General features: G+C 44.5%; 1 protein-coding gene across 1 annotated transcript in view; it reads right to left on the bottom strand.

Annotated features, from left to right (window-relative positions):
- Positions 1-2736: 2736 nt before the first annotated feature.
- chrm3b (cholinergic receptor, muscarinic 3b) overlaps positions 2737-18645 on the bottom strand; it is a 37035-nt gene continuing 21126 nt past the window's right edge. The window contains 5 exon segments of the mRNA XM_030097574.1: positions 2737-2801; positions 2804-3232; positions 5691-6430; positions 8816-9111; positions 13872-14038. Coding sequence (XP_029953434.1) covers positions 2737-2801; positions 2804-3232; positions 5691-6430; positions 8816-9111; positions 13872-14038 — 1697 coding nt within the window.

Below are 18645 nucleotides of genomic sequence, written 5' to 3' on the forward strand. Positions count from 1 at the left end.
CCTTTTTATCCTAAATGTTGGGAAAAGTGGTGGCGACACAACTTACACAGTCAGGCTTTGGAAGCAGCGCTCTACAGAGACTCCTCGACTGAAAGCGTCCAGCAACATCCTGAAAAACTTATGTATCAAGCTCCATTCATGTGATGTTTTATCCTTATATCTTGACCTTTATATGATTCTCCTCCACTGTGAAGCACTTTGTGACGGTTGATCTATGAACAGTGCTATACAACTAAGTTTTACTTACTTATAATCCTGGTTCTGCTGGATCTCAGTTGACTCTGGATCGAACCCAGTCCTGGTTCTACTGGATGTCTCCTCAGCGTTTGATGCTGTAGATCACACCATCATGATAAACAGACTTAGAGATGTGTTTGGAATAATGTCTGATACATACAGACATAGCCTGTGGAGCCTCAAGGATCTGTTCTCAGTTCTCTTTATGCTGTACACATTCCCTCTTGGTCAAACCATAAGATTTTACAGCTCCATTTGTAGCAAACGCTATGCTGATGACATCCACCTGTACTTTTCATTCAAATCTTGTAAAATCCACAAACTGCATCGTTAGGAAGAAATCAGGACATGGCTAAATGACAATTTTCTTCAATTAAACAATGACAAAACAAAAACTTTAATTATATCTGCAGACAATTTGATCCTAGATATTAAACAACACATCAGCTTCTAAGGCAACGCTCATATGTCAGGAGAATGTTGTATTTGACAGCTCCGTGTCCTTTCAGCATCACTCCCAACAGATGCTCAGGAACAGTTTTTACCATCTGAGAAATATCTCTAAACTTAAATTGCTGGTGTCCAAACTGATCATGTTTAGTCTTATTTTCAGACTGTCCGAAATGCTTTTAACAGGTGCTTTTAACAAAAACTCAAAACACCTCAAACTTGTAAGATTCAGAAAGTATTCAATGAGAGTACCATTTGATTCATGGGCCCTCAGGATATTCTTTCTTTGCGCCAGTGCATCATTCTTGACTTTTTCCTTGCCTTAGGGACCAATACAGGCAAATCCAACTTTCCAGTGAAATATAGGGGCCCCTTGACACACGGGGCCCCGAGGCTGCAGCCTAGGGGAGCCTGTGCAGGTATCCCCAAAGGTAAATATATATCTATATCATCAACATAAAATATTCAACAGTTTGACTGTCCAAACAAAATAATCCTGTCTCAGGGCATTCATGGATGAACAAGTTCATTCATGTCTTTATTATGATCATTATCCAGACACAAAATACTGAAGATGCACACCCCAGCAATGCTTGAAATCAAAGTTTAAAACTGTCCTGGTGTCACATCAAGGAGAAGAAAATGTATGGTTTGAATCTGAAACACTTAAAAAATATCTGAACAGTATTAATATTAACAATAAATACTGTATTTTACTTTTATACAGTGCTTCTCTGGGCACGCAAAGCCACTTTACAATTGCATTATTCATTCATTCTATGCTTGGTAGTGGTAAACTGTGTGTGTGGCCACAGGTACGCTGGGTAGACCGATGGAAGAGAGGCTGCCAGTCTGCACCATGAGACCAACAAGAAAAACAAGAAAATACGCTCCATATGAAAAAACTATTTTTGGTCTCAGGTCAGATTTTTATACCTGTTAAAATGACAAAATGCTCATTTACAGATTCTCAGTGATCTGGTCGCAGTCCTCTGCACTTGGTTCTCTCTGCTGCTCTCTGTGGCAGTGCAGGTGAAGGACCCAGGCCCAGGCAGCACAGGAAGAGCTGCAACTCTTTATTTCCACAAACACGAGGAACACAGGGAAGAGCCGAGCTGACGCAGCATGGAAACAGACCCAACAGCACTGACAAAGACACATGAAGAGAGCAGGACCTACACTGGGCAGAACGAGATGGGACATGATTGGACAGTCAGGTAGGCACATGTGGTGAGGCTGAACACAACCGATGAAGGACATCAGGCTAACGACACTGGGAACCAGGGAGGGACAAGGCCAGCAGAAGGATGGGAGACGCAGACAGGGTGGAAAACCAAACACAGGCAGCAGGAAGGGCTACACAACCCCAGGGACAGGCGCACAGAGACACACAACCCAGAGGGAAAGACGCTGACATGGCAGAAGACAGAAACCAGCCAAGAGGGCAGGACCCAGAGGGTCCAGACACTCTCTCCCCCTCTCTGCTCCTCTTTACTCGTCTCTACTCGTAAAATCACAGTTTATTTTTTTTACAGTTTTTTAAATGAAATTTAAGTTAAATTTGTCACACACACTTTTCTTTAGAAATGTTGATAATAATTAAACCATAAGATAGCTGTAATGTACATGTTAAGCCAGAAGGTGGCAGTGAGCTCACAGAAAGGAAGAGATAAAAGTTGACACTCTAATGTAATTAAAATATTATTATTATTCTCACTTTTTAATGCTCTTCATCGTGCTGTCAGCAGTCTGAAACTGACTCGAGCAATAGAGCATCATTCTCTGGACACAATTTATGCTCTTAAAATGAAAAACTCAGTGGCATATTGAGTGGTGAAGCTGTGAACACCTGACATGCTGAATGAAGATTTGGTGAGGTAACCCTCAGGAGCCATGTGCTAAATCAATGTGTCCCACAGCTGTCAAGATGCCATATGTCCAACAGTTGGACAGACTGTCCTTGGACCTCATCTCTGGCTCCAGAATGCCCAGAAGGCCAGAGCAGTACTGTGTGGAAAGGTGCCGCTCAGTATTTCTTCCACCGAGCTGCTAGATTGGCTCTTTCTTCCGGTAGGCGACCGCCTGCCTCTGCGGAAACTGTGGCTTGTTCTTCCTTGGTTCCACTGACACATCAGGATGTCTCGGAACGTGGTCCTGAAGGTCTTGTTGCAGAGCGCGTAGCACATGGGATTGACTGTGCTGTTGACGTAACACAGCCAGTAGCCCAGAGCCCACAGGGTTCCAGGGATGCAGTCCTGGCAGAAGGTGTTGACCAGCACCATGATGTTGTACGGCAGCCACGTGGTGATGAAGGCAAAGAGGATGGCGCTGAGCGTCCGAGCCGCTTTCTTCTCGTTTGCCTTTTTCTCGTTCTTGCGCTTGTTGATTTCTGTCTTGGCTTTCGAAGCGAAGCGTTTGGCCATGGCTGCATCCTTCATGGTGATGCCAGAGGGGGGCTGATCAGCCAGGGACCCTTTCTGACTTTTGTTGGTTGATGATGGTTGTTTTCTGTTGCTTTTCTTTGCCTTTTCAGATTTCTTAGCATCTAAACGCAGAGGCAGATTAAACACAGACAGATTTAACTGTTAGTTTCTGTTTTAACACATCATGTAAAACAGTTAAAAAGTGAATGAAAATAGTTTTACAAAGAATTCAGTAATTTTGCAAGTCATCTTGTATTAACTCTTGGAAACTTCTGTCTGACAGTGTGAATCCTTCAATTGAAAGTCATGGAACTGATCAGATGGTCCCTCAACACAACTGCCGAGGAATGCTAGTCAGCATGTCCTGGAAGGACTTTAGCTTTGGGCTACACCATGGACGCTTGGAACAAGTGGACAGTCTTGTTACTAACAGTTCTCTCATTGGAGGATGTCGGAGATGTGGATGGCAGGGCATCTCCTAATTGGCCTCGGGGTTGTTCTGATCTATTGAAAAGTGCGCAAGACAGCAGCCAATAAGGAGGCTCTGCAGCTGTCAGGGTTGATAAACACCACTGCAGTGCGATCAGAGAAAGAGCAATGGAACTACATCAGATTGGAACACAGGCTGAGGAACTCTATCGTAAGATGGAAGCCTGATGTGAGGAAGCCCACCGGAGGCCGGATCAGACCAAAGACCAGGCTGTGCAGGCCCACCGCCCTATGGATTACATCGAGAGCCAACTCACAGAACTGTGCTAGACCCCAGAGGGGACCACCGAGAACAGGTGACTCAAAGACAAAAGTCTTGAGTCGTCGAATAATCGAACAACCGAAAAAATAACTGATAGATTAGTGTTCAACAATACTAATTGTCAGTTGCAGCTCTGTAAAGATGTGTGTTCTACAAATTGAGGAGCCAAAGAAAAGAGAAAGGGCTGCTTTCCTTCTACGAGCAGTAGAAACTAGAGAACATGGAGCAAGAAATGAGCTGAAGTCAAACAGAGCAGAGCATCAGAATCAGAATGTTTATGCTGTCCTGGTACATTAAAACAACAAAACTGAACTGCAGTTCTTAAAGTGCAGAATAAATAGAACAAATTACAACACTCAACATGTAAGCGAACATTAACAAGTCCAGTGGTGACTCAGCCTTGAATCGACTTCCTGTTCCAGAGTTTTCAGTGGTGAGCCAATATAGTTCACTGAATGGAAGGCAGCAGTTATCTCCGTTATATTTCATAACACCAGCCAAAAAATACCTCTCAGAAGATATACTGGTGGTGCAGCACGCCAACCGCTTGATGGCACCATTTTCCAAATAGATGAAGCATATCAAGGTGCATGAAGCAAGCTGAATCATTGCTTCAGTCAGCCATTCATTTCACAGCCTTCAGCTGACTGACTGGTCGAGGGTTCAACCGAGGGTTCTCAGAAACTTCTCAGATTTTCCGCATGCTTGTCTTGACGTTGTGGCTCATGTCTTGACATTCTAAATGACTGAGGAGAACCAGAAGCTTGTTCACAAACTATCAGACAGGACAGCCTCATGGCGGAACTGACAACTTGAACGAGATTCAGCAATTCAAAGTTTCAAGGACTTTGTCACATTTGTGTCAACAGAAGCGGAGACTGTAACTCCATTCCCTCTTTCTCTCTCATCCATCCTCACACATCAGACTCTGACATGATGTAAGGAACAAAGTTACAGGAAATGTCACACTGCATCTTACACTGAGCACTTTCAAACGGACACAACACTTTTAAGGAGGCTATTTACACACACAAAAAAAGGCACAACGATTGTCAATTTAAATTATTTATTTTAAGCTTTTGCTGTTGCCTGTAGGTTCGGTCGGGGTGTGCCACCTCTGGTGATGGCGGCGGCTGGCCTGCGGAAGCAAATACAACAATTTACCAAATGAGAAGTGTGCAGTATATGCCTGTTACTTTTAGGTGTTGGTGTGCATGCAGTGGATGTGACCAGCGTGTGTGTGTGAATTTTTACTCACGTTCTGCTCTTGTGAGGACAGGTGGTGTCCCGCCAAAAGATTCCCCAGGGGACCGGACAGAAAAGGAGCAGGTTCCAGACGGGACCGAGCGTGGGAGCAGGCAGTGGATGGTTGCCCAGATTTGAGTCCATTTAGGCGTCTTGTTTGGATTATTCTTTAGCTTGAGTTTTCTTTCCTTTACATTATTGTAAGGGGCTTTATTGTGGAGGTTTTGAGCATAGTTTTAATGAACTAAAGTTATGTTTTCCACCTATGGAGTTTTTTTGGTTTTACCCAGTTCAGTGGAATCTGTTCAAGGCGCCCTGAAGACATCATCCAAAGCTCTGCTGCTGGGGAAACTCCAAAGCATCTTTCTGACACTTGCTCTTTGTAATTTTTGGCACATGAAAATACAAAAGAAGTGGACCACTGGACCTGGTCTGGTTTTTCCACCACCCGGCCAGGTTACAAGAGGAAAAGCTCCGAGACACAACAAGGCTAGTGTTTTCAACACCCACGCAACCTCAGACATTAGGACATTATTCCAGTAACACACATTGATGATGCAAGTCTTTTCAGGATCATGTCTGACCTGTTGGAGAGCCTGGTGAGTCTGCGCCTTCCCCTTCGGCATCGGACCCGGACGGATCCCCAGTGACTTCATTATTGTTCAGACTGTCACAGCTGCTCTGGTCTCCCTCTCCCACCGTCGACATGGTGGTGTTGAAGGACTTCTTTGAAGCTTGTCGTCCAGGTATAAGAGCTTCAAACCGGAGGCAGCAGGACCCACATCTTCCTGGCCCTGCTGGCCCTGCTGGCCCTGCTGGTCCTCCTAGACTCACGCTGTCCTTGCTCTCCACGGTCTGTTGGTTCATTTCATAACTGCTGCAGCTCTGTGAGCTCATCTGACGGAGCATGGCTGATGAATTCTTCTGGCTGTTTGTCCTGCCTTCTCCACTCGATCTCCCACCATCAGTCCCCTGATTCTGAGCTTGGTTCGACTTGTTTCCTGCCCCAGATCCCTTCAGTCCTTGAACATCCTTATTTCTCTTCTCTGTCTCCTGGTAGATCTTCCAAAACAGAAATGCCATGATAGTCACAGGTAAGTAGAATGCAGCGATGGCAGTGCAGAATGTGATGATTGGCTCAGACAAAAATTGGATGTAGCACTCATTTGGCTGGACTGTCCGTTCACCAACGATGTACTGCCAGAACAGAATGGCTGGGGCCCAAAGAATGAAAGAGATGGACCAGGCCAGTCCGATCATGGTCATGGCTCGCTTTGTGGTCCGTTTTGCCCGGTAGGTCAAAGGTCTGGTCACAGAGAAATACCTAAGACAAGACAGGAAGGTCAGCAGAAAGGAGAGTAATGTAGGCTCAGTGTGAATCACTTTATCTTTCTTCACACTGTCCTTCAACTGTAATAACCAACAGGAACATGGAACTGTTATTTACTTTATGAAATAAACTTTATTTAATTTATCGCTTTACAGGGTTGCATCAGAGGTGCCCACTGTCCCCACTCCGGTTTGTTTATATGGTCAAACTCCTATCAGATGCTTTGAAACAAGGCAGATCATCCAACTCCATTGTAATTGGCACATTTTACGTCTGAACAAGACATTATTTGGGTTGGCTTTGTCACATCAGCGTCCTCTCAGGGGCGCTGTGTGCTGCTTTGTTCTCTCTTCTCAGTGGGCGGTGCTGGGAAGGCTGTTTAGGGAAGTGTGGGACCGGCTGATCACTGGGATGGGCTTCAGCTGTGTTTCTTCATCGCCACTATTTAAATGGCGTCCTGACTTTCTACAGTGGGTTAGATGTGCGTTTGTACGTTCTCAGTGTTTGATGTCTCGTTAATGCTGTTCTCTGCTTCGAGTCTGGAGACCCACTCAGCCCGCCGTCCCGTCCAGCCGGCCGCCCGCCTCAGACTGACTCGGTTCCGACTCTGGACTGCTCAGAAGCCTCGCCTCGGATCATCTCTGCTCTACGCACGCCTCTCCAACTGCTGCTTTCCAGGCTCCCAGCTCCCAGATCACGCCCAACTAGACTCTGGACACAAAAAAACCTGCTCTGTTCACTTCCTCTTCCTGTCTGCATCTGAGCCCCTGGACTGCCATCATTTCCGCAAAGTCCCATGACCAACACTTAATGCTAAAACACGACTGAAATGCCACATTTCTTTCTTGCTGAATTTTGTGTCACAAGCAGGATCAGAACAGGTTAAGAACTCTAAACCAACTTTTCTAATGACTTCTTGGAAAGTGCGGTGCGGAGCGATGGCGGGGGGTGTCAGGGGGTGTCGGGGGGTGGGGGGTGGGTGTGGGGGCTGGGGGGCTGGGGGGGGGTTGGGTTGTGGGGGATGGCGGGTGGGGGTGGGCGGCCAGGTGGTCTCGGGGGTGGTGTGGCAGTGGGCCAGTGGGGAGCTGTGTCGATACGCTATGACTCGTTCTGCTGCGCGGGCCTTGGGGCATTGGCTGTGCCGGGGGGGGGGGGGCGGTCCCGGGTTCCTGGGGGGGGGGGTCCCGGGTTCCTGGGCTGGCTCGCTGGCCCCCGCGGGACGGCTGTACGGACTTCGTTGGGCTGGAGAGGCTCCCTACTTTGGTGGAGGTTTTCATGCATGCCAGATCCACCACACCACATCGACCAGGACTCAGTAGGTTTGATCCCCGGTTGCTGAGTCAGTGGAGGCTGCTGGTTAGTGTCTGCTGGATCTCACTCTGCTTCATCTTTACTTCCTCTGGTCTCCTGACAGCTTCCTGATTGACCTGGTTGGGATTCTGCAGTATCTAGTGTTTGGGAAGGTTTTGGATTTGTAACTGGCTTCAAGGTGTGAACCACAGAGCACAAATAAATCTAATGCACCTTTCTCCCAGAACACTGTTCATGCCTCTCTTTTTGTCTGTCCTGTGTTTGTTTTATGTCTCACTTGGGTGTGCACAGCCCTCAATGGCATAATGTAGGAAACAGCTTGAGATAAACTTGATAGTTACTTGCCATGAGGGCAGGAGATGGTCACAGTCGAATAAGAAAAAATAGCATGCAGCCTGAACAGGGACATCATGGTTGGTTGATGTCCCTGTAAGAGCAGATATGCAGACAAAAAAAAAAAAAAAAAAGGAAAGTGCTGTGCTTGACTCTCTCTGATACAGTTTAAGCTTCTCCACAGAAAAGAAAAGCTCTTTAGGCTGTACCTCACTGATATGTTCTGGACATGTCCTAAACTGGTTGAATTGGCAATAAAAATAAACTGGCAATAATTCTGGAAACTTGTTTCACGCTTGAAAAAGGGGTGTGTGTGTTAATTTGTTCTGAATGCAATGAAAAAGTTGCTATATCAGTAAAATGTATGTTTTCATTTTCACTTGAGAAAGTTGATTAAAACATTCATGACCAGCTGCTTTCTGTCATGCATCATGCAACTCAAATTACACCTGGCAACATGGCGCCTGATTCTCAAAGTGTCACATCGAGTGCATGTGATGGTGGTAGAGTGCATTTAAAGCAGGGAAGATGGGAACTGAGAGTTACAGGATGTCGGTTTGAAGACAAAGACAGTTGGCAGTGCCAGATAGAGATTTCAAACTCTAAAACATGTCAAGCAGTAATTGTATCTGTTGATGAGATGCAGCTGTTGATTCAAACGTTCTGTGTGTTATTTAACAGAGCAGGTGAACTCAGCACAGCGATTCATTCAGTTATGAAGTCCAGTAATCTTACCTATCAAAGCTAATGACCAGCAGGTTCATCACTGAGGCGTTGCTGGCTACGTAGTCTATAGCCAGCCACAGGTCACAGACCACCGGCCCCAGGGCCCACTGGTCCATGATGATGTAGGTGGTGTACAGGTTCATGGACAGCGTGCCGATCGTTAAGTCAGCGAAGGCCAGGCTCAGCAGGTAATAGTTGTTCACTGTCTTCAGAGCCTTGTTGATCTTGAACGACACCAAAACGAGGATGTTTCCAACAACAGTGACGAGAGAGAGGGATCCAGTGAGGAAGACGATGATGATGACCTGCAGGGAAAATAGTAGACGGAAAATTAAGCCAACAGGGTATTTAGTACATAAGCTAAAGCTTTTAAAGGGTAGGTGACAATTCTAAGAATGATATTGCTGGAGAGAGTCGTGTTGACTCCAGAGTACAGTATGGCTGAGATGTTCATATTGGGTGCTGCTGTGGGACACTTTAGCAACAGGAGTGCCACTGTTCTGGCTCTCAGAGCTTTGGAAAGGTCTCAGCTCATAGTTCAGTTTAATTCAATTCAATTTTATTTCTTTAGGACCAAATACAACATAATCGTGCCAGAGTACCCAGAGTAAAACCCAATAATACCACGTAGTTCCCAAGATCTATCTTCTGTATCTGCTTTATCAAAACTGAGGCTAGCACATACTACAGCTGTGAAGCAGGTCACACTGGACAGAGCAAATACCACCCGACCCTCTCAAGCTTACAGCAGGAGGAAGACTCGACTCCCCTGTGGAAATCACTGCTGCAGTCTTCACAAAGCGGTTGCTTCAGCTCTGAAAATTCTGCTTATCTAAAAAAAATAATAATAATCATCTCATCACTGACACAAGTTCTAAAACTGATGTTATCTTTGCTCTGGTTTTTCATTCACAATGATAATAATGCATTGGTTTGATATAGGGCTTTTCAGGACACTCAAAGACGCTTCACACTGCATTCTTCATCCTCTCCACACTGGGTGGAGCTGAGCTGCTGCTGTAGCCACAGCTGTCCTGGGGGGGCAGACTGACGCCATCGGCCCCTCCCACCTCCACCCATTCACTCTCACTACTTCCATACTTAGGCAAGGTGGGTGAAGTGTCTTGCCCAAGGACACAACGACAGTTTTACGCCTGCGGGAGCGGGGATCGAACCGCCAACCGTCCAGTTATGAGACGACCCGTTCTACCAACTGAGCTACTGTCGCCCCAAACTCAGACTTTAACTTGTTTTGTCACCTCTGACCCTGGACCTGGCCCTGGACCCCTGGATTGTTCACGTACTAAAAGGGAACGTGTCTGGTGGTGTGTGTCTGGTGGTGTGTGTCTGCCGCTGTGTGTCTGGTGGTGTGTGTGTGTCTGCCACTGTGTGTCTGGTGGTGTGTGTCTGCCGCTGTGTGTCTGGTGGTGTGTGTCTGGTGGTGTGTGTCTGGTGGTGTGTGTCTGGTGGTGTGTGTGTGGTGGTGTGTGTCTGGTGGTGTGTGTCTGGTGGTGTGTGCAGGCTCACAGGGAGATGCTGGGAGCGACAGCATGGCTGGTGAGCCCTTACTGTTTCGGGGGTTTTGGTTAATTTTGGGAAAATAAAGCATGTGGCTTAAACTTTCTTTATGTGTTCTGGAGTCCTTTAAAACATATTTTTTTGGTCTCTTACCCCCAATGCACACCGGCCGCGGTCCGGCTCCGGTCCGGCTCCGGTCCGGCTCCGGTCCGGCTCCGGTCCGGCTCCGGTCCGGCTCCGGTCCGGCTCCGGAGCCTCTGCGGAGCTCCGGTCTCTTTCCGCAAAAACCCTATTTTTCCGCGTGCCGCAGCCCTACCACGTCAGTTCAGACAGAAGCAAGTCGGGTGCCGGAAGGAAACGCGATACGTGTTCCAAAATAAGTGACTTCAAAATAAAATCTGTGTCGTGTTTTTGCCGTATTATTCTATTTTTTTACTTCTTCTGGTAGAATACAGAACAATCAATCAATCAATCAATCAATTTCAATCAATCAATCAGTATCACAACAACAGCTGCCTCAGAGGCTTCAGGATGTTACATTGATTGGTAAAAATAAAAACAGTGAATAAGCATAATGTTAATATGTCAAATTCACAGTAATGAGACTAAACGAAGCAACCACCACCTTAGACCCTCACATCCGGCAAGAAAAAACTCCAGAAACCCAGTGGGAGAAGAAGAGATCTTGGGGAGAACCACAGTATGGAGGGATCCCTCTCCCAGGGACGGACAGCTTTGGCAACAGCTAGCATGAGACAATAAGAAGTAAAGCCTAGGATTATGTTGAGGACAGTCCGTTGGACGGTCCAGCACAGGAACAAACAACGTCATGGAGTCATTATAGGCTTTAGAAGAATGAACGCTTTTGTACTTTATCACTGCTGAAAAGTCAAACGACACCGACATGGCTGAAAACAGCTCTGTGACCGGAGCAGCTCCGTGTTGCCAGATTGGGCGGGTTTCTGCCAAATCAAGCTTCTTTTTTGAACACGTCGGACGGGTTGATGAAATGATTATGTGTTCATGATGTGTTTTTTATCATACAAATACAAGTTTAACGTGCATTTTCAACCGAGATGGCAGTTTGGGCTGCTTTCCATTGAGTAAAACGAAATAATGAAATAATGAAAGGTAAAATTTGTACATTTTCATTTGATCCTATAGACCCACATGAAGTAGAAAAACTGTTGAAATCAGTAAAGAATAACAAACAATTTGGGCTGGACTACTTAGATGGGAAAATGATCTCATTAATGGCCAAGCCTGTTTGTCACATTTTTCATTCGAGTTTAAAAGAGTGCTTGTTGCCCAATACTTGGAAATTGGCAAAAGTCATCCCCCTACCTAAGGATAATAAGCTGGCTCTTAGTGGCACTAATAGCAGACCCATGAGGATATTGCCCGTTTTGAGCAAGATTATGGAAAAGCTCATATTTGTACAAATATCACAATATTTTAAGAATTTTAATTTTACATCTGATTCTCAGCATGCCGGTCAGACATGACAGCCATTCTACCTCCACTGTACTTGTCCATATGACAGACGATTGCCTAGGTGAACTTGATGCAAAAAATTATGTTGGTGCAGTGTTCTTAGATTTCAGCGCTGCCTTTGACGTGATAGATCACAACTTATTGCTGAACCAACTGTCTGCTTATGGCTTTTCTGCTTGTTCTCTTAAGTGGTTTAACAGATATTTAACAAATAGATCGCAGTCAGTATACTTCAATGGTAGTTTTTCTTCTGTGCTGAAGCTAGAATGTGGAGTTCCTCAGGGTAGCTGCCTTGGTCCCCTGTGCTTTTCAATTTTTACAAATGATCTTCCTTTCATCTTAGATAGATCCCATGTAGCCATGTACGCTGATGACTCAACTATATATTACGGTTCAGAGAACCTGCAAATTTTGAATAATGTGCTTCAAAGTGATTTAGACCATGTATTTGAATGGGTGGAGTCTAACAGACTAGCTTTAAATGTTAGCAAAATGAAGTGCATGATTCTGGACTCTAGGAAGCAATCTAAGAACAGAAACTTTTTGTCCCTCACCGTAAATGATATACCCCTGGAGCAGGTGCAAAAGTTTGTTCTCCTTGGTGTAACTATAGATGATCACTTGAGCTGGACTAGTCACATTGGAAAGATTGTGACAGAAATGGGTAGAGCTCTTTCTGCCATTAGACGATGTGCTTATTTTATGACAGAATCATCAGTTAAATATGTCACTCAGTCTTTAGTTCTATCTCATCTGGATTATTGCTCAGTCATATGGTCGGGTACCACAAAAAAAGATATGCATATACTACAGGTGCTGCAAAATAAAGCTGCATGACTAGTTCTTCGTCACCCATTTCAGACTCATATTGACTATATGCATCAGTGTTTGTCATGGCTACATGTGGAGAAGAGATTAAAGAGGAATCTTGGAACTTTTTTTTCAGAATATATGGATAAAAATGAAACCCAGGCCTGTATGAAACAATTATCTATGTTCATGATCGCCACTCTCATTTGACTAGATGCCATATGGCAGGTTACATATCGCTTCCAAAGGCTCAATCTGGGGCAATGCAGAGAACAGTGATGTCCAGGGCAGCGGATCTGTGGAATAGTCTACCTTTAACGTTAAGAAAGGAGAACAACATAAAAGCTTTTAAAACTATGGTCACGAAAATCTTCAAAGCGTGATTGCATTGTAGGTGCATTCTTAGTTCTTGTTTAATGTTTCATTTGTATCATTGCCTTGTTCTATCTGGTTTTCTGGTCTTCTATTTAATTGTGTGTATATACTTACTTTACTTCTTTTTCCTGTATTCAATTGTTTAATGGTCTTCATGCACTGCGTTTCATGAGTGTTTGTTTTATCCATTCTGTTCACTGTTTTGTGTACTTTACTCATGTTCTTATTTATAATTGTTTTATGCAGTTATGGACCCCAGGAAGATTAGTTGTCACCGTGGTGACAGCTAATGGGGATCCAATCTTTAATAAAATAAAATAAAAATAAAAACGGGTTTCAAATTGTTTAAGGGGGATAACGACAGATCTGGCAACCTTCTTCAGCGGACTGCTGAGACACCGCAGGTGGTGTGAATCACAGTGCTGTGGTATACCAGACGTGTATGTCCCTCAACGTGATTGACGAATCCTTCAAATCTAATCTGTCCATAGTGCAAGAAGCAGCTGGTGTCAAGTGAAGCTTCAAGAAACTGCTAAAGCTGGAGCAGAACTGAAGGCTGACAACAATAAGTTAAGTCAACAACCCTTACCATGCACAAAAATAAATATGTCTCTTAATATGAAAAAAAAGTTGGCTACAGTGTTGAAGTGTCGACAGCGACCAAGACTAAGGATTAGGTCATTAATTATACAGGACAGATCGAACAGGTTCAGTTTAGAAATGATAAAGCAGCCGGAGCTGGAGAACAGCCATGTGCAGAGTGAAGCTGAACATTGGTCCAGAACTCTCTGATTGACTGTGAATGAAAGTAGTGTCTGGAATCAGTGAACAGAGGACAGAGATAAAGTGGACTCCTCAGAAGGGTTACCTGCCAGACAGTGTGTCCTCCTAAAGGATCAAACTCCTCTGAGGGCGGCTCCAGCGTCGTGTTCGCTGGTGAATTACTGAAGTTCGCTCTTTGCCTCGAGTAATGACTCGCATTCTGCTGCTTCCAACCTCCGTCCACAGAGAGGGACAGCTTCTGGACAGAGCTGCCTGAAGAGGGGAACACACACACACACACACACACACACACACACACACACACACACACACACACACACACACTTCAAGTTCAGTGCCTAAAAAAGGACACATGGACTGGATGAGTCTGAGGATGGAATCTCTGACGGTGAGAACGACCTTCTGGACCGACTGGACCGCGGCTGCCGGTCCGTCAAGTAACTGTGATTCAGTCCTGTTTTTATGGATTCTCAAGGTAGTCTGGTAGCAGACTTCCTGGCAGACCTCCACTGTGAGGACTCCTCCACTCTCAGGACTGGAAGTTGATATGAAGCCTTTCAAAATAATAGCAAAAATATCGGAAGCACATGTATTTGTTTTTTTTTTCCCCATGAGAATACGGTTTACTTTTTTGGGATTTATTTTAAAGTGAGTAAACCACAAGCAGCCTACATGTTTTCTAGTTTTCAATGTGACCATACTTAAATTCTTGTTGGTTATTTTATGTCTAAATGTCCATCCCATTCATCCATCCTCTAAGCTGCTTCATCCTTTTCAGGGTCGCGGGGGGCCGGAGCCAAACAGTTCTCCAGTCTGTCGCAGGGTATGTCCACAGATGTAAATGTGAATTATGCATATTGTTCAATTAAAATTATTTTTTTAAATCAACAATATGTCTCCATTTCAACTAGATGAAATTCCAGAAAATCAGGGTCAACATAAAAAACAAACCAGATACATGAAAATAAAAACTAGGATTAATGTAAACTAGAGTAATGCTATTGTTATGATCCCCTTAAGAGTGTCTTACTCATTACTGCATTATTTTACTGCAGACAGTATTTTCTTTTAACTGGCTAAAGGACAGCTGCTATTTTAATTTACACAATATATTCATTTTAAACATGCATCTGTGTAAATGCACCCTGAGGTCTGATGGTAAAATGCTTCAACACTTAAACCATTTCTGACTGTTCTTTGCTTCAGCACTACTATTTTTGTAAATGCAGCCTCCCGCTATGCTGGATCCATTTACATATTGATTCACTTCTGAACCTTAATAATGATAATAATAATAATAATAATGGATTTTATTTATAACGCACATTACATTTGGGGCAAATCTCAATGTGTACAATCAAAAAGACAATAAAACAATAATAAAGACAATAAAAATCAGTAAGACAATAAATACAGTAAAGGCAATCAATAGTAAAATCAATCAGGGAGGCAGTATGAAGTAAAAAGGTTTTCAGACCTCTTTTGAAGGAATCCACCGTCTGTGGAGCGCGAGGTGGTCGGGCAGGGCGTTCCACAGACGGGGAGCAGCAGCCTCTAAGGCCCTGTCCTCCACGGTCCTGAGCCGAGTCCTGGGCGGGGCAGACGGTGCAGCTGGCCTGGCCGGGTTCTGGCTGAAGTGTGTGGGTGGAGGAGCTCAGTGAGAGGCGGGGGCTGCACCGTGCAGGCAGTGGTGGGTGTGGAGAAGGATTTTAAACTGAATGCGGAGGTGAACAGGAAGCCGGTGCAGAGTGCGAAGGATGGGGGTGATGTTGTCATGTTTACGTACCCTCATCAGGACCCGGGCAGCTGTTCTGAACATACTGAAGCCTTTGGAGGCTCCGGCCCGGGATCCCGAGGAGGAGGAGTTACAGTGGTCCAGCCTGGAGGAGACAAAGGCGTGGACGAGCTTCTCTGCAGCGGGACGGGACAGAGATGGCCGGAGTTTGGCAATGTTACGGAGGTGAAAGAAGGAGGTTTTGCAGATGTGAGATATATGATGATCAAAGCTGAGATGGGGGTCAAACCTGATACCCAAATTAGTAACGGAGGGAGAAAGGGGAAAGTTGTGGCTGAGAAAGGAGCCAGAGGAGATGATGGAGGAACGGAGCTGGTGAGGAGTGCCGATATGAATGGCCTCTGTTTTGGAGCCGTTCAGCTGTAAGAAGTTTTCACTCATCCAAGCCTTCATCTCCTCCAGGCAGGAGTCCAGCTGAGTTACAGAGGATGGGGGGGGTGGAGGGGGGGGGGGGGGGAGGGGGTGGAGGAGGGGGGGACCTTGCGGTAGAGTTGAGTGTCGTCAGCATAGCAGTGGAGTTGTATTCCATGCCTGCTGACGACACGGCCGAGGGGGAGCATGCAGATAGTGAAGAGGGTTGGACCGAGGACAGAGCCCTGGGGACTTATCTTTTATAATATTTTATATAGGCATATATTATGTGTTTACAATTTTTAAATCTCATCATAATTCATTCAATGATTCCTTCATATAGCTCGTGCTGTTCTTACCTGGAGCTGTTGGACCACAAGGATTTGCCAAAGGAGGGTTAAGGGCTGGTGAACGTAGTTTTGTGTGTTGAATTCATTACTGAATACCTACATGACCCAGACAGCTAATAACCTCTGTTCCAGGAGAAAACAGGAGAGACAAAACAAACGTTCAAACTGTTTATTTCTCTTTGCACTGGCGGGATGCCAGGGACCCTCTGGTTCATACTGTCTTCAAAGAAGAGACACAAGAGCTTAAAAGGCTCCAGAATGACGTCTGTCGTCATCACCAACGTCCAGGGCTTCTGTAAGACAAATCATGTTGTGATAAGTCAAACAAAATGATACTAAAATATAGAGCGACTAGGGTTTCTTAGACATCCAGCAGGGAAAAGTCACATTAAAGTGAGACGACTTCATGAGACGTTATTCATGATTCAGGACTGAATCATTTCTACGCAAATGTTTTGTATACTGTTTCTTTTTTCTCTTTTTTCACGGTGAGGTAAAGGTCTAAATAAGCTTCGGCTAAAATGTTAACCATATATACATATATGTCTTAGTACTTTTCTGTTTATTTTATACTATGACCGAAATAAAATCTAAAATCTAAAAAAAAAAAAAAAAAAAAGGCGTCTGTGAATAACAGTGAAAGCCTTCAGGTGTCAAGGTAATCCTGTAGACACATCTAAATAAGGCACAAAGCTTTCAGAGTTCAGTGAAGTGAACCTGGTTAGCGCTCGCCACCGTTAGCCTAACTACAATAACAATGTTAGAAACTACCATAAAGTCCCAAACTGGATTCGTTCACAGGGCAATGTGCAGAAAAACTGCAATGTTGGAGTGAATAAAGGCTGTTTTTCTTTTCGTCGTATAGCAAAAAGGTGTCACTTGACTTTTACTCACCTGGTTGTCTCCACACTCCACAGGGAAAATGAGAACTCCATGCTTCCGGTGTTTTCATGTATATTCTTTAAATCTAAGTATCCACTTCCAGTCCTGACAGTGGAGGAGTCGTGCCTGCAAGCAAGGGTCCTGAGAGCAGGGGGTGGAAGTTCTCATCACTTGTTGGAAGGAAGATGCTCTGGATGTTTACAGTTGTTAGAAGAAACAGATTCATGAATGGAGAAGTAGGAATAGATGTCTGTGTGCAGTTTCTTTTTGTTACATCTGTTTTTAAATTGCTATATAAATAAAGTTGACTCGACTGTTGATCCCCTTGAGGCTATCCTCTGCATGTAACCCATCCCGTTTCAGTTCCCTTTACGTACATGCTGAGAGCACTGGCTGTACGACATCAGGTAGCAGCAGGGTCAGTGGTCTGGCTGTAATTAAAATAAAATACACACTCAACTGATTTCAACTTTGATAACTAACTTCTGGGCCCATGCAAACATGGTCAGTGTTCCACCTGGACGGGCAAGCAGTTCACCACACACACACACACACACACACACACACACACACACACACACACACACACACACACACACACACACAGACCTCACACATCTCATTGGCTTATTCTTATCAAGCAATGATTACAGTGACTATTAACCATCAGCATTCCCATGCACCATCAGAGGAATTAAACTCACTGCACTTTCAAGAAACTGCATGGAACTATTCCTCTCTGAGGACCAGCAGTTGGTGCCTCCTGCTGTTGTCACTGATGTTACCTTGAGCAGGACATTCACACCAGCCCTGTAAAATCTGGATTTTAGACCAAACCAGGATTTTCTCGGAAAATCCTCCATTTATGTATGTGTGGAAGCTCCTCTGAACTCAGATCCAGATCATTCATTTCAAACAAAAAACTCGGCAATTAGAAATACTGTGGCGTAAATCTAAATGGGAACAATCTCTGAAGGCTTGGAAATGTAGCTTGCTAAGCTATAAACAAACTCTTTTTAAAGCCAAGACATTATATTACTCTCGTTTAATAGAAATAAACAAAAATAACCCTCGGTTTCTATTCAACACTGTAGCCAGACTGACAAACAGTCATACTGCAGTGGAACCAGTAATCCCAGAATCTTTAAACTGCCATGACTTTCTTAAATTCTTTAATGATAAAATTATAACCATCAGAGGTAAAATCAGTGAAGCGCTTTCCTCAGATCAAGCTCAGGGAATCCAGCCACTGCCTCCACCTGAAATACCTGAAATACTAGTTTCTCATCAGTAGATGGGGCTGAGATTACTTCGATTGTAATGTCTTCTAAAACCTCGACCTGTCTCCTAGATCCAATTCCAACTAAGCTTTTCAAAGATATTCTTCCAGTTATCTTAAATACGATCATAACTATAATAAATACGTCTCTAGAAATTGGCTATGTGCCACAGTCATTTAAATTCGCAGTAATCAAACCACT

The sequence above is a fragment of the Salarias fasciatus genome, chromosome 8 (assembly GCF_902148845.1).
Source record: "Salarias fasciatus chromosome 8, fSalaFa1.1, whole genome shotgun sequence".
NCBI lineage: Eukaryota > Metazoa > Chordata > Actinopteri > Blenniiformes > Blenniidae > Salarias > Salarias fasciatus.